This window comes from Loxodonta africana, chromosome 7 (assembly GCF_030014295.1).
Source record: "Loxodonta africana isolate mLoxAfr1 chromosome 7, mLoxAfr1.hap2, whole genome shotgun sequence".
Classification (NCBI taxonomy): Eukaryota; Metazoa; Chordata; class Mammalia; order Proboscidea; family Elephantidae; genus Loxodonta; species Loxodonta africana.
The window spans coordinates 77,770,511-77,793,051 of record NC_087348.1 but is presented as its reverse complement, the minus strand read 5'-3'; the positions used below and the strand labels follow the sequence as shown (position 1 = coordinate 77,793,051).

Below are 22,541 nucleotides of genomic sequence, written 5' to 3'. Positions count from 1 at the left end.
AAACATCAAACTATGGTATATTCACACAATGGAATACAATGCATCGATAAAGAACAGTGAGGAATCTGTGAAACATTTCATAACATGGAATAACCTGGAAGGCATTATGCTGAGTGAAATTAGTCAGTTGCAAAAGGACAAATATTGTATAAGATCACTATTATAAGAACTTGAGAAATAGTTCAAACTGAGAAGAAAACATTCTTTTGTGGTTACGAGAAGGGGGAGGGAGGGGGGTGGGAGAGGGGCATTACTAATTAGATAGTAGATAAGAACAGCTTTAGGTGAAGGGAAAGACAACACACAATACAGGGGAGGTCAGCACAATTAGACTAAACCAAAAGCAAAGAAGTTTCCTGAATAAACTGAATGCTTCAAAGGCCACCGTAGCAGGGGCAGGGGTCTGGGACCATGGTTTCAGGGGACATCTAAGTCAATTGGCACAATAAAATCTATTAAGAAAACATTCTGCATCCCACTTTGAAGAGTGGCGTCTGGGGTCTTAAATGCTAGCAAGCAGCCACCTAAGATGCATCAATTGGTCTCAACACACCTGGATCAAAGGAGAATGAAGAACACCGAGGACACAAGGCGATTACGACCCCAAGAGACAGAAAGGGCCACATGAACCAGAGACTACATCATCCTGAGACCAGAAGAACTAGATGGTGCCCGGCTACAACCAATGACTGCCCTGAATGGGAACACAACAGATAACCCTTGAGGGAGCAGGAGAGCAGTGGGATGCAGACCCCAAATTCTCGTAAGACCAGACTTAATGGTCTGACTGAGACTAGAAGGACCCCGCTGGTCATGGACCCCAGACCTTCTCTTGCCCCAGAACAGGAACCATTCCTGAAGCCAACTCTTCAGACATGGATTGGACTGGACAATGGGTTGGAAAGGGATGCTGGTGAGGAGTGAGCTCCTTGGATCAGGTGGACACTTGAGACTATGTTGGCATCTCCTGCCTGGAGGGGAGATGAGAGGATGGAGGGGGTTAGAAGCTGGCAAAATGGACATTAAAATGAGAGAGTGGAGGGAGAGAGCAGGCTGTCTCATTAGGGGGAGAGTAATTGGGAGTGTGTAGCAAGGCGTATATGGGTTTTTGTGTGAGAGACTGACTTGATTTGTAATCTTTCACTTAAAGCACACACACACACACACACAAAAAGTATCACCAAGAACTCAAATCTGATAGGAAGGAAATTTTAGGTCATCACACCAGAGAACACAACAACAACACACCAGGTAAAGAACCCCATCCAAATGAGGCACTGGCAGGAAATAAGAAAATCATGAAAGGGTGGTGAAAAGAAAGAAGTTATGATTATCAACTTAGGTCCAGGGAGCAGAATCAAAAACTATAGCAGCTATGTTTCCTGTTGTTTGCTTTTTACCTGTTTATCCCTCAGCTTTCTTAGGTAAATAGTCCTTGTGGGAGCTATTATTTTAGATACTAAGTAGAAGTGTGACCTAACTGATGTCACATTGCTAGGGTTAAGGTGCTAATGAAGCTTTATGTGTTCCCTGTATTGGGGACTTGAATTCACCAGAAAAAGGACAAGTGCATCCTGAGGGTAAAGGGGTGTACCGCAGCTTACATTTGCCACGTCAGACCCAGTCTCTATCCTCTCCGCCTTCACATGTGCCTCAGAAACCTGACTTTTATCCATTCTATCAACACGTGCTCTTGCTCTCTGGCTTCTAGTTGAAATACAATAATAGACAATAAGGTTTAAATATTTATTTGCAAAACATCCTCACCTCCATATACCTATATCCGGTGGCCTTCTACATACAGCTACCCAATCCAGGTACTCTTGGTCCTTCAGGTGTAGGACTGGTAGTAGCTCCTCTCTCTTGCTAGCCCTGGGATATGTTACTATTTCATGTTGGTTTCCAAAATCCTCTCTTCATTTTTGTAAAGTGTATCCTGATAGAATCGATCCTGATATTTCTAAGAAGAATGTGAGAAGGCTAGTACAGGTCATAAGTTCTGCTTCACTGTACCCATGCTCTCCACTACCCACATAAAGCACACACACACATACTCACACAGCATCTAGCTCACAGTAAGCGATTAATGTTTGTTAATGGAGCACTGGTGGCACAAGGCTTAAGTGATCAGCTGCTTACCAAAAGTTTGGCAGTTCTAATCCACCCAGTGGCTCCGCAGGAGAACGAACTGGTGAACTGTTCCCATAAAGATTACAGCCTAATAAAGCCTATGCGACAGTTCTACTCTGTCACATCGGGTCACTATGAATCTGAATCAACTCGACAGCACCTAACAACAATGTTTTTAAACCTCTGGTCATTTGATGATGCAAAGAAATTCAGAAATATAAAACAATAAAAGAGTTGCAACAGGATCTGGGATAGACAGATATTATCATACAGAAAATTAAAAAGATAGATTTTACAGGTTCCAGGGCTTATAAACTATGAATGCTTCTCCAGAGATTTCTTAACCCTCATATGTCAAAGAACCAGTCAGAAGGAAGCACACACACCTTCTTATTGCTCCATGTGTTACTGTCCTTCTCCTTCTACAAAGGAAATCCTGGATGAGGCATGCTGGGTACACAGAAGGAAAGGCCCTAAGATGAGAATCTTTCCATGTTCCAGATTCACAAGAAAGGCGACTACTCATCAAATCTTACACATAGGGAGATGCAGGGTCTCTGAGCTCGCTATTAGTGGTAGATCCCAAGGTTGCATGCAAAATGACTTGTGGTTACTTTTCTCAGAGCTCCTTTCACATCCTTGTTCCTCAGGCTGTAGATGAGGGGATTGAGCATGGGGGTCACCACAGCATAGAAAACAGACACTATCTTTTCCTGCTCTTTGGAAGACTTCGGGGTCATGTAGGTGATAACTGCTGACCCATAAAAAAGGATGACCACTATGAGGTGGGAGCCACAGGTAGAGAATGCCTTGAGCCTCCCAGCAGCTGACTTCATCCTGACCATGGTCACTACAACACAGCCACAGGATACCAAAATTAGTGAAACAGGTATGAGAAGGATCATGACCCCCACAAGAAAAATGGCCATTTCTGAAGTGTGGGTGTCAGTGGATGCCAGGACCAACAGTGCAGGGGCCTCACAAAAAAAATGAGCGATGCTGTTGCTGCCTTGGTAGGGTAGCCTTAGAGTGTAGGTGGTATCCACAACAGACACCAGAATGCCACTTGTCCATGACCCTGTGGCCAGCTGGACACATATTCTCCACGTCATGACATCAGAGTAATGCAAAGGATTACAGATGGCCACATATCGATCACAGGACATCACTGCCAGAAGGGCACACTGCGTACCCCCAAAAATGAGGAAGAGTAGAAGCTGAGCTGCACAATGTATGAATGAAATGGTCTTCTTTCTGGATAGCAGGTGTACGAGGGCCTGAGGAATGATGTTAGTAGAGAAACAGAGATCAGCCAGAGACAAGTTGCAGAGAAAAAAATACATGGGTGTGTGAAGCCGGGAGTCAACCTGAACAAGGGACATAAGAAGTAGATTTCCAAGCACAGTGACTAGGTAGACACCCAGGAATAAGATGAAAAGCAGTTTCTGGGTGTATGGGTCATCAGAGAGTCCCAGAAGGAAGAATTCAGTCACCTGTGTCTGGTTTGACTGTCTCATAGTTTATCTCTATTTTTTCATGATATGCTAAACAACGGCATGCATGGCCTACAAAATTATATATTTCAGGGTTACAAGGCCCAGGATTTTCCCCTAATCACTCTCAACCATTTCTAGAATTCCCTTTATAGGGTCCTTAGCGGCAATCATCCTCCTTTAGTTGGAACATTTCCAGAGCTGCAAAACTCAGTACGTTATAAGATGTTGCAGTCCATCACTGGTGTAACCTGTCAAGAGAAGAGTAGAGCAAACTAATCATATTCTTTATTCTGCATTTCACACTTTGGATAATATAACGATAAACTGATTCATCTGTGAGTCATACCATTTAATCTCACTGTCTCTTAAGCTGCTCTTGCCACATGGCTCCTATCTCATGATTGTGTGGGCCTTTCTTTTTTTGGTAATGCTTCAGACATACAACTGTTTATGATGTCTCTTTTCTGAAAAGATAGTCACGAAGGCATATGAGATTAATGAGAGCCAAAGTATCTTTTAGATCTGACACGTTTCTCAGGAAAAGTAAGCTATCTTAAAGAAGGTGGAAGACCAAGGGGTAATTGCATACTGTGGATAATCTTTGAAAATCCTATCTCCTGATCAAGCTCTCTCTTAATTTTGACCATGAATGCGCTTCCAAAATAGCAAACACACTATCACAACATGATTTCCATTTAAACCATCAGCTTGGCTAGTTTCTTACTCCACTCAAACTCAGCGCTCAAACTCAGCACTATCCTCAGTCCGTTATCATCTTCCACTGCCTTGCATTATCTTTCTTCTACCTCCAGAGATTAAAAACTCTTTTGAAAACTATGTGTATGTTTTTTTTAATCAGGAAAATCTGGCAGGACTAAAACATTCTCAAATCAAGTCATGTAAACATAATGGTTACACTAACATTACCCTTACATCAGGTTAAGAGGGGGGGTGTTGATTTTGATTCAATATGAGAAAAATAAAAAGCAGTGCCACTAACCTCCAAAATCTTGTAAGTGGTAAAAAACTCTTTCATAATCTCCAAAAGAACTCTATATTCCTCCTCAATCTTCTCTATTTCAATTTTGTTTTCCTGTACACCCTGCCTTGAATAAAATATACTATTCCACTTTAAAATGTTTAATCATGCATATTTCAAGTATTTGTCAAATATACACATTTTCAGCAACAAAAGAAAAAAATAGAAAAATTGGATAGAGCCCATATGACTAAGCAATCCCACTACTAGGTATTTCTCAAGAGAACTGAAAACATGTCTGCACAAAAGAACTTGTATACAAATATTCATAGCAGCATAATTCATAACAGCCAAAAAGTAGAAACAATGCAAATCAACTCATGAATGTATAAATAAAATGTGATATATCCATAGAATGGAATATTATTCAGCCATAAAAAAGAAATGAAGTACTGATTCATGATAGGACATGGATGAAACTTGAAAACATTACACTTGGTGAAAAAAGCCAGTAACAAAGAAGCACATATTGAATGAATCCATTAATATGAAAAAACCAGAATAGGCAAATCTGTAGTGGCATAAAGTAGATTAGTGGTTGCTCAGGGATGGGAGGATGGAGGTATTGGGGGGTAGTAGCTAAGGGTTACAGGGTTTCTTTTTGATATGAATGAAAATGTTCTTAAACTACTGTCATGATTATTGTACAACTCTACAAATATATTAAAAGCCACTGAATTATGATCTTTAAGTGGATGAACTGTATGGTATGTAAATTCTAACTAAATAAAGTTGTTAAAAATAGTTAAGCAAGAGTGTGTTTTGCAAAGATGATGCAAAAATTCAGGTGTCTTTTTTTTTTAATTAAATATACATAAATGTATGTGTGGCATAGTAAAAATTACCCTACAAACACCATCAAATCCACTATTCCACAGATCATAGCTTGGCATATGTCTTTCCAGATGTCTCTCTATTAATTTAAATATGTGTGTATGTGAACTTGAGCATATGGACTTTTAGAATTTACATATAACTTAGCGATTTGCTTTTTAAATAAACAATGGACTTATCTTGGAGACACTTCGTTACCAGTACATATAGCTATACCTAAGTCTTGCTGTTAATTCCGTGGTATTCCACAGTACAAATAAACCAAAATTTAACTACTCTCTTATTGGAGCCCTGATGGCACAGTGGTTAAGAGCTCCACTGCTAACCAAAGAGGTCAGCAGTTCAAGTCCATCAGCCACTCCCTGGAAATCCTATGGAGCAGTTCTACTCTGTCCTATAGGGTTGCTATGAGACGGAATTGACTCAATGACAATGGGTTATTCCCTTACTAATGAACATTACGGTTGGGTCCAATTTGTACTAATACAAACAGTTCCCTTATGAACTTTCTTACATATATACTGATTTTCATCCATGACAATATACCTGTAGGATAATTTCCAAACAGATGAACTGCTAAGTACAAGCTTTATCCAAGGTTGGTGTCTTAGTTATCTAGTTCCGCTATAACAGAAATACCACAAGTGGGTGGTTTTAACAAACAGAAATTCATTGTCTCATGGTTTAGGAGGTTAGAAGTCCAAATGCAGGGAATGAGCTCTAGGGGAAGTCTTTCTTTCTCTGTTGGTTCTGGGGAAAAGGTGCTTGTCATCAGTCTTCTCTTGGTCTAGGAGCTTGTCAGCACAGGGACCCTGGGTCCAAAGGACATGCTGCTCCTGGCTCTTCTTGGCTGATGGTAATGAGGCCCCTATCTCTGTGCTTCTCTCTCATTTATGTCTCATAATATAAAAGGTGATGCAGGCCACACCACAGGGAAACTCCCCTTACACTGGATCATGGATGTGACCTGAGTAAGGGTGTTGCATCCCACCCTAATCCTCTTTATCATAACCTATTCTTGCTGCATTAACCACAGGCTGAAATTAGGATTTACAACACATAGGAAAATTGCATCAGATCATATAATGGAGGACAACAACATAATACTGGAAAATATGTCCTAACCAAGTTGATGCACATTTTTGGGCAACACATTTCAATCCATAACTTTTGGAATATAAGTGTAGGTGTATCTATAGTTTTGATGGATACTATCAATACCTAAAATAGTTCCTAGAACCATTATACAGGTTTCTATCTTTATACAGAAGAAATAAAACAAACATTTAATAAATGAACAAATAAAACATTAATATAAACCACCACATCTTTCCCTGATGATCATTTATGGCTCCATTTTACTGACTATAGATGAACCATAGACCCCTTTGCCAACAACTATCCCTACCAAATAACTAGGACACACTGCGTTTTTATACCTCACTGTTTTTCCTCAACATAGGCTCTCTACTCCAAGGCAAACCCGCTGCATAGGTATAGCACTACTTTCCTTTCAAACTCATCACACTGGGAATATTCAATCAACTGTATTTTTTGAGCAAATACTATGAGTCAATTAGCACAATCAACTTTAAAAATCTATTTGGAAACATACTGGAGACACAGAACAAGGACCCAGCTCCTGAAGCCAAATAATCCTACAGACAAGGGTACAAACCATACTCATGTTTTAACCACAGTGCCTGGTGTGCTCCCTGTAACATCACAGATTTGCAACAAATGCTGCTTTGATGAATGAATGTACTAAGCCAAGTAAGTCTGTATAATCTAATAATTACTTCAATAAAACAAACATAGAATTATTTCTAAAGGGAAATATAATCTATTGTCAAAATACCTGATATAACAATAAGTTCTGCTAACACAAGCTATTTCAAGTTAGGTACTTTCTGAATTACTATCCATCCAGTGTAAGGTGTTACCTGGTTGGTTCTTAGAATTCCAGGTTCTGGTTACGCTCAACATTAGACTTGCTCCTATCTTGGCCACAGTTTACACCCTTCCCAGAGAGAGATCTGCGTACAGTTGCATCAATCACATGTCTAGATATCAGAGAAAATTAAATGGTATGCTAACAATGTTTCTCAGATTCATGAAAGGAAACAGAGCATAAAACCAAACACTTGTCACAAAATTCAAGGTGATGCCTATAAACAGACAGTAACAAAATGAAACAGCAGCTACGAGATGTTGCTGTGATTTCTATCCCTTCAGAGCCCAGCTAATAATCACAGTTTTTTCAAGATCCCATATAGGAAAAATATTCTCCAAAAACACTTTCCTTACTGGTCCACCCAGTGCCTCATTCCTCACTTCCATTCCTAACACACACAGACACAGATACACACAAGCATGTAGTCTATCACAGATACACACATGCACCTACACCACCATGTACTTACCACCATTTTAGCACTAACAGATTATGTGGAAAGTATTTGTCTTTCTCAGTGACTATAAAATGTTCAAGAGCAGGGACCATAACTGAATCATCCTCAGTCACAAAAAATAAGATAAATCTGGCATACAGCAAGTGTTCAACACATGTGTCTTCAGCTGCCTTTACCTGAACCTGAGCAACCGCAGACAGGTGAATGTGAGTCAGAAACAGAAATTGCACTGGGCAAATCTGCTGCAAAAGACCTCTTTAAAGCATTAAAAAGCAAAAATGCAACTCTGAGGATTAAGGTGCACCTGACCCAAACCATGGTGTTTTTCAATCGCCTCATATGCATTCAAAAGCTGGACAGTGAATAGAGTAGATAGAAGAATAATTGATGTCTTTGAAATTATAGTATTGGTGAAAAATATTGAATATACGGATGACAGAGGTTCCCAAGCTGAACCCCCAACCTCTCCTGGTTTGATTTTTAAAAGCATGCTATTTCCCCAAGCAAATGTGAGGGAGAAGGCACTCTCACAGGTGACTGAATGGGTGCCCAGGGTCAGGAATCTTCCTTAAGAAAACATTATTTGCTGTTGACCTTTCTGTCATCTTATTCCCTTCCCCAAGATTTAACATCAATTTGTGCATTCAGTTCTCTAAAATGACATATGGCATTAAATGACAAGGTCACTGAGCTATGCACTGTCTAATCAGATGCTTCTTTTAGGAAGAAGAGACTAAGGAAGCCCATAGGTACCAAGGGAAAATAATCATTGCTCTTCTGATTTCAAGATTCTTTGTGTTTAGAATCACTTATCCCTATCCTCCATATCCACTTAGTATCTTCCAAATGCAGTCTCAACACAGGAATATCACTGGAAGGACCAGTACTGACTTCATGGATGTTCTGCTTAATGTCTCTATCAGTTGCGAACCAGGATTCTTCTTCACTGACAATTTGACGTTATAATCATGATGTCATAGATAGATTCAATGAATTCAAAGTTTTGGTCAGATCAATTACAGAAGATTTAGCACAAAGAATTAAATGGCTTGGACAAAATTAGCTGGAATTTATGAAGAAAGTGATACCAATTCACTCTCAACATATCCCAGGTTCTTTACTTTTTGTTCAGTATGTGACTTCTCTTCCCTTTCCTCTAAAAATATTACAGAAGAGTGTTCTCATGTTAGAGATAAAGGATCAAATTAGCATCTCAAAGCCAGTAAAACACCCCACATTGGGAAAGAGTTAAAGATGCATTCGCAGCAGCTAGAGCAGGGTAGAGACTACGCGCATCTTGTTTTACAGGCAGAGAGCTCAGTAAAATCTTCCACGTTCTTGGGCAAGGCAGGTGACGGAACCCCCACACCTCTTTATGTCCTCCTGCAACATGTAAAGGACTTATCACTGTCCTCAGGGCTCGTTGTGCAACAATAGTTCCACTTAAGTGAAGTGAGCAGGTGGATACTAGGAGCTGCCTCTGAACAGTGCTCAGGAAGATTTCTGAGTCCCTAGGGAGGATGAGCTGTGTTTCCTCTCAGATGGTTCCCTAGCGGTTATAAGGACAATAGAAAACAACAAAGAGTTACCTATCAAATCTCTGTTTAGAGCCCCCATCACCAGTTTTTCTTACAAGTCTTGTTTTTGGGAGAGCATTGTACTATTGTGATTAAGCATTTGGTTTCTGCAGGAAAAAATAATAGGTTGCACCCCAGATCTACCAAAAACTCTCTCTGTGATTCTGAGACAGGATTATATCATTTGCATAATGTGAGTATAATGCGCCCTTGAAAACAATAGATAAATGTGATTAACATAATACCTGCACATGTTAAGAGCTGAGTAAATATTACCTGTGATTATTATAGCCAGGGCTAAGTGGTTGATATTAGAATTAATATCTGAGTTTCGACAAATAATAGCATATGTTTGGCACAGTCACTCAAATTTGAAAATGATTCTGTTATTGAAAGATCAAGCTAGAAAATAATTTTATTTGGAAAACCAACATTCCAGAGAAAAAGGACCCACATCAAAATATGTCCAATATTTTACATGGCTTTTCCCCTAGAAGGAGCCCCTGGATGATGCAAATAATTCATACACTTGTCTGCTAACTGAAAGGTTGGAGGCTTGAATTCACCCAGAGATACAAAGGAAGAAAGGCCTGATATTCTACTTTCAAATCTCAGGCATTGAAAACCCTGTGAAGCACATAAAGGTTTGCAATGTGTAGGAATAGACTTCATGGCACCTGGTTATGGGTTTTCCTCAGACGCGTTCGTACAATTTTAAGCTGCCCCAAATTAGAAGCTGAGAAATCAAGAACAAATTAGTTACAAATATAAATTTATGAATAAAATTTTAAATAGATTTAAAAAATTCATTTTGCAAGAACACGTAAAAAGAAAGCATTACAAACAGTAGAATGGTAGAGGAGCAGTGGGAATGAGGCATGAATACGAACTAAGCAGAAATAAAAAAAAAAACAAATGCGTAGATAAATGAAACTGGAGGGGGTGTTGAACACACTAATCTTAGAAAAGTATTATTCACTGAAGAGTCTAACTAACTCAGTTCTCTCCTTTCTACATACTTATTCAACATGTATGCCAAGCAAATAATCTGAGAAATTGGATTATATGAAAAAGAACTCAACATCAGGATTGGAGGAAGACTCATTAACAAGCTGCAATATTCAAATGACACAGCCCTGCTAGCTGAAAGTGAGGACAACTTGAAACACTTACTAATGAAGATCAAAGGCTGCAGCCTTCAGTACGGATTACACCACAACATAAAGAAAACAAATATCCTCAAAACTAAATCAATAAGCAACATCATGATAAACAAAGAAAATACTGAAGTTGTCAAGATTTCATTTTACTTGAACCACAATTAACGCCCATGGAAGCAGCAGTCAAGAAATTAAACCATGTATTGCACTGGGCAAATCTGCTGCAAAAGACCTCTTTAAAGAGTTAAAAAGCACTAATGTAACCCTGAGGATTAAGGTGCACCTGACCCAAGCCATGGCGTTTTCAATTGCCCTCATATGCATGCGAAAGCTCAACAGTGAATAGAGTAGATAGAAGAATAATTGATGCCTTTGAATTATGCTGTTGGTGAAAAATATTGAATATATCATGGACTGCCAGAAGAAGGAACAAATCTGTCTTAGAAGGAGCACAGCCAGAATGCTCCTTAGAAACAAGGATGGCAAGACTTTGTCTCACATACTTTGGACACATTATAAGGAGGTACAGTCCCTCAAGAAGGACATCATGCTTGTTAGAGGATCAGTGAAAAAGAGGAAGACCCTTGTCTTAATTATCTAGTGCTCTATAAGAGAAATACAAGTGGATGCCTTTAACAAACACAAATTTATTGTCTCACAGTCTAGCAGGCTTTAAGTCCAAATTCAGAGTGCCAGCCCCAGGGGAAGTCTTCCCTTCTCTGTCAGTTCTGGAGGAAGGTCGTTGACATCAATGTTCCCTTAGTCTAGCAGTTTCTCAGCACAGTGGACCTCAGGTCCAAAGGATGCGTCCTACCTACCCCTGGCACTAATTTCTTGATGGTAGGAGATTCCTATCCTCTTTCTGCTCTATTCTCTCTTTTATATCTCAAAAGAGATGGACTCAAGATACAACCTAATCTTGTAGACTGAGTTCTACCTCATTGACATAACTGTCTCTAATCATGCCTCATTATCATCATAAAGGTTAGGATTTACAACACAGAGGATAATCACATCAGATCGCAAAATGGTAGACAACCACGACATACTGGGAATCGTGGCCTAGCCAAGTCAACACACAACCTTAATGATCTCAGTAAGATGGGCTGACACAGTGGCTGCAACAATGGGCTTAAACATAGCAAAATTGTGAGGATGGCATAGGACTGGGCAGTGTTTCCTTCTGTGGTACACAGGGTCACTATGACTACAGACTGACTCCACAGCACCTAACAACCACAAAAACAACTGTCATGCAAATGCCTTTATAACCATAATAATCCAGTTGTCTTTGAGTCAACTTCAACTCATGAGGACCCCAAGTCTATCAGAGCAGAACTGTGCTCCACATGGTTTTCAAAGGCTGATTTTTCTGAAGTATATGGCCAAGACTTTCTTCCAAGGTGCCTCTGGGTGGACTCAAACCTCCAAACTTTAAGGGAACAGCCAGGCACATTAATGCTTTGCATCCTCCAGGGGCTACTATTAGTTTTTAACACTAAAAACCCATTGCCATCAAGTCAATTCTGACTCATGGCAACCAATGGGCTACAGGGTCAAACCACTCCACGGAGTTTTCATGTGTGTAATCTTTGTGGAAGCAGATTGCCAGGCCTTTCTTTCACAACACCGCTGGGTGGGTTTGAAACACCAGCACCGAAGTTAGTTGATAAGAGCAAACCATTTGTACCACCTGGGGACCTCTCCATTAGTTACTGGGGAAATTCAAATCAAACCACGATGCAATATCACCTCACACTTGCTAGGATGATTTGTATCAAAAAAGAGAAACAGTAAGTCCTGGAGAGGATGTGGAGAAATTGGAATCCTCATCCATGGCTGGTAGGAATGTAAAAGGGTGCAGTCACTGTGGAAAATAGCTTGGCGGTTCCTCAAAAAATTTAAACATAAAATTACCATATGGCCAAGCAATTTCACTGCTAGGAATATACCAAGAGAATTTAAAGCAGGGACTCAAATAGACTCTATACACCAATATCCACTGCAACATTGTTTACAACAGCCAAAAGGAGGAAGCAACCCAAATGCCCATCAATAAATGAATGGATAAACAAAACGTGCTACATACATACAATGCAATATGATTCACCCATAAGAAGAAATGAGTTCTCATACATGCTAGGATGTGGACAGACCTTGAAAACATTATGCTAAGTAATTTAAGTCAGGCTCAAAAGGACAAATATTTTATGACTTCACTTACAAGAAATACTTAGAACAGGAAACTCAGAGACAAAAGTTTACCAGTGGTTACCAGAGGATGGAAGTGGAATGAGGAATTTCTGCTTAAAGGGTAAATAAAGCTTACTGTTATTTTTCTTTCCCTCTTGAGATTACTTTTCAGTAACATACATCCCTCCTCAGCAATCCGAGACTTCTTACCATGCTTCTATCTTATAAACTGGAATTCTATTTTAAGCACTCCATGTTTATGCTTAAATGACAGTACCTTGATAAAAGAGAAAAAAAATATTCTGCGGTTTTTTTCCTCTCTTTACCTGAAGCCACACTGGGTGTAATATATTAAATATATTTTTACAAATGTCCAGGTCATGTTCATCAGCTGGAATTCTTTTACTTAATGTGTGGGTTGTGATACTTAATCAAGACATTAACTTCAGTAGAAGGTTGTTGATTTAATACAAGTTTGAGATTCATTAAAAGTAATCGTATGTTTGTCCTTCTGGTGGCTGTAGAAGCTTATTTAGGCATCATTAGACGTCTCAGTACAACTCTAACCCTATACGAATTTTGCTGTTTTGCATTTTGGGGTGCTGTGTGCACCCACCAGCCCACTGGAATTATTTATTTCAATCATATTAATTTATGTAACAAATATAAGTGATGGGCGAGCTTCTGCGTATTTAGGTCCACATTCTACTTTCAGGCTATATACTTTCATAATCTATCTTTGATGGCACAATAATCATGACTGCCCACCCTGTAAGTCTATTTTCATTTCTTCAAGGCCCTATCCAACCATACCATCGACTACTCCTTTTTGTCCTTCTTCAAGTTCTTCCAACAAGCGAAAACCGCAAGGAATTTTAACTCCCACTGAGACCACTATCTTCTACAGCGGTCTAACTTAGTTGCTCCGCAAGCATGCACGCACGCACGCCCACACGCCAAAGTTACGTTGTGTCACTTCTGGAGAGTCTCCCTCCCTATTCTCCTGGTACACTAGGGACTTGAGGTGTAAGAAACTTTTCAGGGCCTGCGGGGAGAGGACAGCAAGGGCAGGAGGATAGCCAGGACGACCTGGGTGGGCGGGTCAGGAAAAGTTGGGCAGAGCATGAGTAAGGGACCCAGGGGGCGGGAGTGCAGGGGCCTGGAGTGCCAAGCCATGACGCCTGGCCAGGAAGACAAAAGCGACAAGGAGGTATTTAGAGGGACAGGGATACCAGGGAGGGCAGGGGTGAAGGACAGTGGGGCCCAATTGTCTTGTTTTTTAATTGACTATTGATATTGCTCCCAGCGTTTCGTCTCTTGGGGATCAGTTGTAAACAAAAGGCTGATGGTTTGAACAAATTTTCTGTAGACACATTTCCTTGGCTATTGCAATCAAACATGATTTAATAACTCATCATTGGTAAAGGTTTTGCTTACACCTGTATAAAAATCGAACCTCTTGTTAACTTAGTTTCATTGCAGTTTTCACTGCACCGAGCATCAGTGCAAAAAGATGAGACCGCCATTTAAGGATTGCGTTGCAACTGCAAAACTTTGCTCTTGGAGGAGGTAAGCAGCCATAGAGAATACATAAATGAATGAGCATGGCTGTGTTCCAATAAAATTTTATTAATGGATACAAAAATTTAAATTTCGTATAATTTTCACACATCTTCAAATGTTATTCTTTTTTTTTTTCCAGATATTTAAAAATGTGAGGGCTATTCTCAGTAGCCATATAAAAATTGTCACTTTAAGGACTAAAGTGCACCTGACATGAGCACTGTTATTTTCAATCGCCTCATATGCATGCGAAAGCTGCAGAATGAATAAGGACAACTGAAGAAGTGTTGACAGCTTTGAATTATGGTGCTAGTGGAGAATATTGAATATGCCATTGGCTGCCAGAAGAGCGAACAAATCTGTCTTGGAAGAAGTACAGCCAGAGTGTTCCTTAGATGCAAGCATGACAAGACTTTTGGACATGTTATCAGGAGGGACAAGTCCCTGGAGAAGGAAATCATGCTTCATAAAGCCGAGGGTCAGCCAAAAAGAGGAAGACCCTCAATAAAATGGATTGACAATGGGCTCAAGCATAACAATGGTTGTGAGGATGGCACAGGACTGGCAGCGTTTCGTTCTGTTGTACAAGAGGTCACTATGAGTGGAAACCGACTCAATGGCACCTAACAACACAACAACATAAAAATTGGTGGAACATTGCATTTGGTCCATGGGCTACAGCTTGCAGGCTTTGTTTGGGTGAGAACAAGAACTCCTGAATGAAAATGCGGGTTTTAATCCTAGCTCTTCACTCAATAACTTGGCCTGTAACATTAGATAAGTTACTTAATATTGCATTCTGTACCTCACTGCCCATTTCTGCAAAATGAAGACAATCATAGCAACTACTTCATGGCTTGTGAAAGAGGATGAAATGAGATAATATGTGTATTTCTCTAAAGAACAATGCTGGCATATAGTAATTTCCATCAAAATGTTAACTATTATGATATGCTGATGTCCATGGTCATGGTGTTGATGATAATCACAGTGATGAAAACTATGATAGGGAAGGAAAACTCAAGGGAGATTAGGATTTGGAGGTTGGAAGAAGTCAAATCTTCAGAAGTTTCTATGCTGAGGTGTTCAAAGATTATTTTGTAAACTATATAGATCCATTAAAGGGTTTTCAGCATGAAGTAATGATCAGACCTGTATTTTGGAAACATTACTCATGGCAGTGATGTGGAAAATGGTTACAACCTGTGAAGACACAGATCAGTCAAAGAGTTTTGTAATTGAGTAGTTGAGAGCACGTAAGGCCAAAATTAAGTGCATCACAGAATCATCTCTTAACTTCAGAAATTGAATTCCTCCATCAAAAAGCACCGGGACAACAGGCGTTAGGCAGAGCTGACAGCTCAGAGGAAAATCTCTGCTGATCTGGACCTCACGCATCCAGCATGCCTGTAGGCCAGCAGGGAATTGTGCTTCAAGTTGATCTGCTAAACAAGCTGAGCTATAAGGAACTGTGGGTCAGCAGCCTGAGTTCCTTAGTCCTGTCCTCAGATCTCATCCTGTCTATTCACCTAGGCTTTCCCACCAGGCCCCAGAATAGACCACTATGAGCCTCACTCAGCTATGTTCCCTGAATACCAGTATTCCTCATGAACAATTTTTTAATGAAGTCACAGCCTGTGACTGCTCATTAATAGAGTGGTCAGTCTGCAATGACATGGGTGGGAAAGATGGAAGATAGAACCCAGTGTTGAAAAGTGTAGCTGCATCCCAGAAAAACCCAGTGCCGTTGAGTCGATTCCAACTCATAGCGACCCTATAGGACAGAGTAGAACTGCCCCATAGAGTTTCCAAGGAGCGCCTGGTGAATTCGAACTGCCGACCCTTTCGCTAACAGCTGTAGCACTTAACCACTACGCTTAGCTGCATCAGAGGGAGAGAAAACTAGGTCCCCTTAGCTGAGAGCCTGCTAGAGTTTTACTCTCAGGTCTCCAGGGCACCAGCCAGCTTTCAGAGACTGTGGTTCTAGAGATAGGGATCTGGAGGGACCAAGGCCTTTTGTGCGGTGAAGTTATACAAAAGTCCATTGATCCCAGGCTTGGAACAAATCTTGGTCTAGAGAGATTCTTGAGGAAATCAAATACTCTTCAAGTTGTCTTTGATGCTTGTATAAATGAAAAATTGCTCTTGAAATTTTTGATCATCTTGCCATCCATAACCATGGATTCCTTTGCTATTCCTCTTACATATCCAATTGTACATTCTTTGTGTTAATTTTTAAGTCCTTTTAAACTATTATTTGTCTTGGAAATTCAATCATTTGGCACTCTTTTTCTCTCCTCCCTGTGCACTGTTGTTTGGAGAGCCTGTCTATTCCCAGTTTTTTAACATATCCCTCCTGTGGAGATGACCCTTGTTTCCCATCAAGATTATTGCTATTGATTCCTAGTTGCGCTCTCTGTCTCTAATCATACTCCAGACCTACATGTATACTTTATTGCATTCAATCCATCCTCCATATGCTCTCTGGAGTTCTTGCTAAAACACCAATGGGATGATCTATCATTTGCATGTTTAAAATCCTTGATTCACCCTCATCTTCAGTATAAAACTAATGTCCTTAGCATGTCATACCAGCACCTTTATAATTCAGCTCTAACTTATCTCCAATTCCAGTTATCATTCCCTTATTCATTCAACTATATTCATACTGGACTATTTTTCTTTCTCCTTACATCATGCTTTTTTCAGTTTTTTTAAACATAGTCTGTTTTTATTCCTCTTAACAATTTGGAGTCTGAGTGATCTAGGTTCAAACCCTGTCCTTACTATCCAGAAAGACTAGCTCTTGCAAATTACTCTTAATTTTTATGTCTGTTTCCTCCTTTGTAAATGGGGTAATAATACCTACTTCATGGGATTTATGCAAAAATTACATGAGAATAATAAAACCTACTATGAAAGTCTAGAACCAGTTCTGGAAAAGCAGAAGCACCATGTAGGCAAATCAAACATTAGCCAAGCACCTCCGCTTGTGGACCACTAGTGTTTTTGGCAGTTTAAAATAGAATATAAGTTATATAGTATTCTCAACAGATGTATGCTACTAATTGTAGTAAAAGTAAACTTAGTTCCTTCCTTTTCTTATGGAGCAGGGGAAATGATGGAACTAATATATATTGGCAGGCATAATGAGCTATGTATTTTTAAATAAACTATCCTTTAATCCTCACAGGTATTATAATGTATAGACCAGGTAAAGTCACAACTCATAAGTATCAGACCTTAGGTTTGAATATAGGTCTGTCTCACCCTGAAATATTATGTTATTTTTCAATATAGCATATAATTTCTCTAAAATATAAAGCAGAAGCTGTGAAGAGTTAAGTGGAAAATAAAAGAATAATAGGTAGCATTCAGGAGGATCATAAGAGAAAAAAATACTGAGACATACATGCATGATCTATAGGGTGTATGGTGAACTATTTGGTATCAATGAAAGCACTAATAAAGTTACTTTTATTTTGTAAAGAAAGCAACTTGGGACAGCGTAAGTCTTCAATAAAAGATAGAAATGATTATTCTATTTATATCTTTACTCAGTTCCTGCCGAGAATTGCCCACCCACCCCCTAGCAAGTTAACTCCTACTTATTATTTAGCATTTAAGTCTAATGTTTTCTTCTGTAAATTTTTCCCTGATTTCTCTAGAAAAGTAGAGTGCAGAGTACACTCTCTTTGTACATGTATGGTATACAAACTGGTATGTAACTGTAGGTATATAACTATTACAGCATTAAAAAATCACTATTTTTATATGCATAGAGAGTACAGTAAGGACAGGATATCATTCATGTTTGTATTCCTGAGGCCCAGCCATGTGCCTAGCATACAGTTGTTGTTAGGTGCCGTTGAGTTGGTTCCAACTCACAGCGACCCTATGCACAACAGAACAAAATACTGCCTGGTCCTGCGCCATCCTTACAATCGTTATGCTTGAGCCCATTGTTGCAGCCACTGTGTCGATCCACCTCGTTGAGGGTCTTCCTCTTTTTTGCTGACCCTGTACTTTACCAAGCATAATGTCCTTCTACAAGTTCTGATCCCTCCTGACAACATGTCCGAAGTATGTAAGATGCAGTCTCGCCATCCTTCCTTCTAAGGAACATTCTGGTTGTACCTCTTCCAAGACAGATTTGTTCATTCTTTTGGCAGTCCATGCTATGTTCAATGTTCTTTACCAATACCACAATACAAAGGCATCAATTCTTCGGTCTTCCTTATTCACTGTATACCTTTCACATGCATATGATGCCATTGAAAATACCGTGGCTTGGGTCAGGCACACCTTAGTCTTCAAGGCGACATCTTTGCTTTTCAACACTTTAAAGAGGTCCTTGCAATGCAATGCATCATTTGATTTCTTGACAGCTGCTTCCATGAGTGTTGATTGTGGAACCAAGTAAGATTAAATCCTTGACAACCTCAGTCTTTTCTCCATTTATCGTGATGTTGCTTACTGGTCCAGTTGGGAGGATTTTTGTTGTCTTTATGTTGAGGTGTAATCCATACCGAAGGCTGTGGTCTTTGATCTTCATTGGTAAGTGCTTCAAGTCCTCTTTACTTTCTGCAAACAAGGTTATGTCATCTGCATAACGCAGGTTGTTAACAAGGCTTCCACCAATCCCAATGCCACATTCTTCTTCACAGAGTCCAGCTTCTCTGATTATATGCTCAGTGTACAGATTGAATAGGTATAGTGAAAGGACACAACCCTGACGCACACATTTCCTGACTTGGCACACAGTAGGTGCTCAATAAATGATTACATGAATGACTAATCCCCAAATTATTTTCTCTAACCCCAACCTCTCACCCCAATGTGAATTCCATATTTTCTATGACCTCCAAGACATCTTTGCGTAGTTGTCAAGGTACAAGTCTAGCACATGCACCCAACCTCCTCAAAATCTTGAAAAAAAAATTTATTACTCATTTTTCATTTTTACCCCAAATATCAATGATGTATTCTTTCCTTGAATCAGTGAGCATTATATACTGAGCCCTGAGAGTACAACAATGCTGCCCGCTAGAGCTCCTGGCCCCATGAGTGAGACAGACAAGTGAACAAACAGCTATAGAACAAAAAGGCAGCACTGTGCAAAGCACTTTACTATATTACAATTCTACAGTTTCATAACTGCTGTTGTAGAAGTGGAGCCATGATGGTTCAGTGGTAAAGAGCTACGGCTGCTAACCAAAAGTTTGGCAGTTCAAATCCACCAGCCACTTCATGGAAACCCTATGGGGCAGTTCTACTCTGTCCTATAGGGTCTCTATGAGTCAGAATCAACAGCAATGGTTTTTTTTGTCTGTTTGTTTTGATTTTTGTTTTTTGATTGTAGAAGTACTCAGCCAGTCTCCTAATCCTGCTAACGCTTCCTTGACAAAATTCTTCTTACTCATCCCTTGGATTAATTCCCATTTCTATGGCCACATCTACTAGCCTAGCCAGGCCCTTATTCTGGAATTATTCTCATAAGAGAATTCTTATTGTTCTCACTACTTCCAGACTCACTACCTGTCTTAGGCTGTGTTCTCTAGAGAACCAAAACCAGTAAAGTGTATAAATAGATAGAGAGATTTACATCAAGGAAACGGCTTATGCGATTGTAGAGGCTGAAACATCGCAAGTCCATGGATCAGGATGGAGGCATCTGTCGATTCATGTAGCCACAGGGGCTGGCAAACTCAAGATCCGCATGTCACAGAGAGCAGGGCTCTTGCTCACAGGCTGTGATGATCACAAATCCCAAGATTGGCCGGCAAGACCACAAGGCTTCTCCGACTCACGTTGCTGCAGGGGCTGGTAAACCCAAGATCAGCAGGTCAGAGAGCAGGCTCCCACAATCAGACTGTGAAGATCCGTGAATCCCAAGATCAGCAGGTAAGCTGATAGCTCAGTTCCCAAGAGCCAGTGGTCAGACAAACAGGAGGCAGGGCAGGATCCAGAGAGAGCAAAAAAGCCAGAATGTCTGCTTTTATTCAGAAGCAGACCACACTCCCAAGGATATTCCCTTTCAACTGATTGGCTATTCACAGCAGATTCCATCATGGGTGTGATCGCATATAAACACCGAGAATCAAGGCCCAGCTAAGCTGACACACAATCTTAACCATCACAGTACCCAATCCTCCTCTACCCACAACTTGTAAGTACTGGGTTTACTGTGATGAACAAAACAGACCCCTACTCTCAGGGACTTATAGTCCAATGGAGATGAGAGACATTTTTAAAAATTGCACAAATAGATATGTAGTTAGAAATTTATATCATTGCTGTGAAGGAAAAGAGCATAGTACTCTGAGCAAGAATAAAAGGATGGACTTCTCATTTATATTTGGAACTAGCAAAGACCTTGCTGGGAGGTCTGATACCTTTTAATGTGGTATCAGAAGATTGAGTAGTGGAAATTAGGAGAAACAGTATTCAAAGTATATACAAAGACGTTAAAGCAGTAAAAAATTTGGTGCATTAGAGGAAAAGAAAGAAGTCAATCTGATAAGAACTGGAGTAATTGCAGGAATAGTGGTGTTGGTAGTAATAGAAGTGGTGGTGGACATCGGACCGGTTAACTGGAATGCCCCTTCCCTTCCTTGATTGCAACCTTCAAGTCCCAGGTCAAATATTATTCTGATGGAAACCTACCTTATATGACATTGGCCAGGGCTTAGCATGTTCACTATACTTTATCTCATTTCATACTCACAGCAGGTGTCTCACATTGCAGAAGTCAGAAATTGAAACAGAGAGAGTAATTTTTTCCAGGTCATGACGTTAAAAATCAATGGAAGAGAAACACAATGGAAGTTTTATTTTGTTTCAAATCTCTCTTTTTTATTAAAAAAAAAGTTTACACATGATAAAAATTGAGACTTCTTCGTCTTGGAGGTAGAGATTAATTCTCCTTCCTTACATGTTCCTTGGACTTAGTAACTCACTCTATGGCATAGTATGTAGAAAAGGAAAAAGAACAACTTTATAATGGGGAAATCTGACACACCATCTTAACCAAGTGATCAAAGTCAACATAACCAGTGATAACTCATGTTGATATCATGAGACCTGATATGATGTAATAAGAAAGGCACATTACCTTGTCATATTATTCATAGAAATCAATAAAGCAAGTCTTGGGTAGTCATGAAAAAGAAAAACAGAAAACCCTTCTTTGAAGGCCATTCCACAAAAGGCCTGATCAATAATCTTCATAAGTGCCAAGGCCATGATAAACAAGGATACACTGTGAAAATATTATAGATTGGAGAAAACTAAGGATACATGACAAATAAATGCAATAAGTTCACTGCTAGACTGAATTCTGGAAGAGAAAAAAGAAATTTGTGTGAAAACTGATCAAATTAGAATTAAGCCTGTAGTTTAATTAATAGTATTGTATAAATGTTAATTTTTTAGTTCTGATAAATGAACCATGGTTATAAAAGATGTTAAAATTAGGGAAACCTGGGTATAGGGTCGCTCTGAGTTGGAATCGACTTGACGGCAAAGGGTTTGGTTTGGGCTTTTTGGGGGGTGAAGTATATAACAGAACTATCCTTACAATCATTATACTCTTCTGTAAATCTAAATTATTTCAAAACAGGATAATTTTAAAGTCAAAAAATTCAATCAGTGCAAAATTATTTCTCCATGTTTCATGGGCACAGAAACCATACCTATATGTATTTTTTTATTTCTGCATCCTAATGACTAGAAGAGTACATGACATTTAGTACTCAATAAATATTTATTATATGGTGATTTTTATCAGTATAAGCCAACACATTCAATCATAATGTAGATGATAAAATACACATGTTATCATTAAACTGTATGGAAATTGAAACTCTAAAAATATTGCTAAAAATATCATAAACTAGAGTTTCAATGCCAGGTTTAAATTATGGTCACTCTGACTTCAACCCTCTGTGCTACTTGCTCTAGCCTAGAGTTTGGCTTTCCTTTCTTGAACTTCATTCTGTTGGCATCTGACATTTATCAGGGCCCCAGAGAACAAAAGATTCAAGAAAGGCCATGTTCCCATGAGGAAGGAAAGGAAGAGGACATAAGGTGAGCCCAGGAACACCTGGCGGAAATTCAAGTGCCAGCCCTTTGACTGG

At 39.6% G+C, this 22,541-nt stretch overlaps 1 protein-coding gene and 1 pseudogene across 1 annotated transcript; both read right to left on the bottom strand.

The window, feature by feature from the left end:
* Nucleotides 1-2,699: 2,699 nt before the first annotated feature.
* On the bottom strand, nucleotides 2,700-6,053 carry LOC100662729 (olfactory receptor 2D2-like). Its single transcript, XM_064289477.1, has one exon. The coding sequence runs from the start codon at nucleotides 3,645-3,647 to the stop codon at nucleotides 2,700-2,702; it is 948 nt and encodes a 315-aa protein (XP_064145547.1). The 5' UTR covers nucleotides 3,648-6,053.
* Nucleotides 6,054-11,685: 5,632 nt separating this feature from the next.
* Nucleotides 11,686-14,016, bottom strand: LOC100656790 (ubiquitin-conjugating enzyme E2 variant 2-like; annotated as a pseudogene).
* Between the last annotated feature and the right edge of the window lie 8,525 nt (nucleotides 14,017-22,541).

Bases quoted from the DNA above. Each gene is read 5' to 3' on its own strand.
- LOC100662729 (XM_064289477.1), bottom strand. From the start codon at position 3,647: ATGAGACAGTCAAACCAGACACAGGTGACTGAATTCTTCCTTCTGGGA.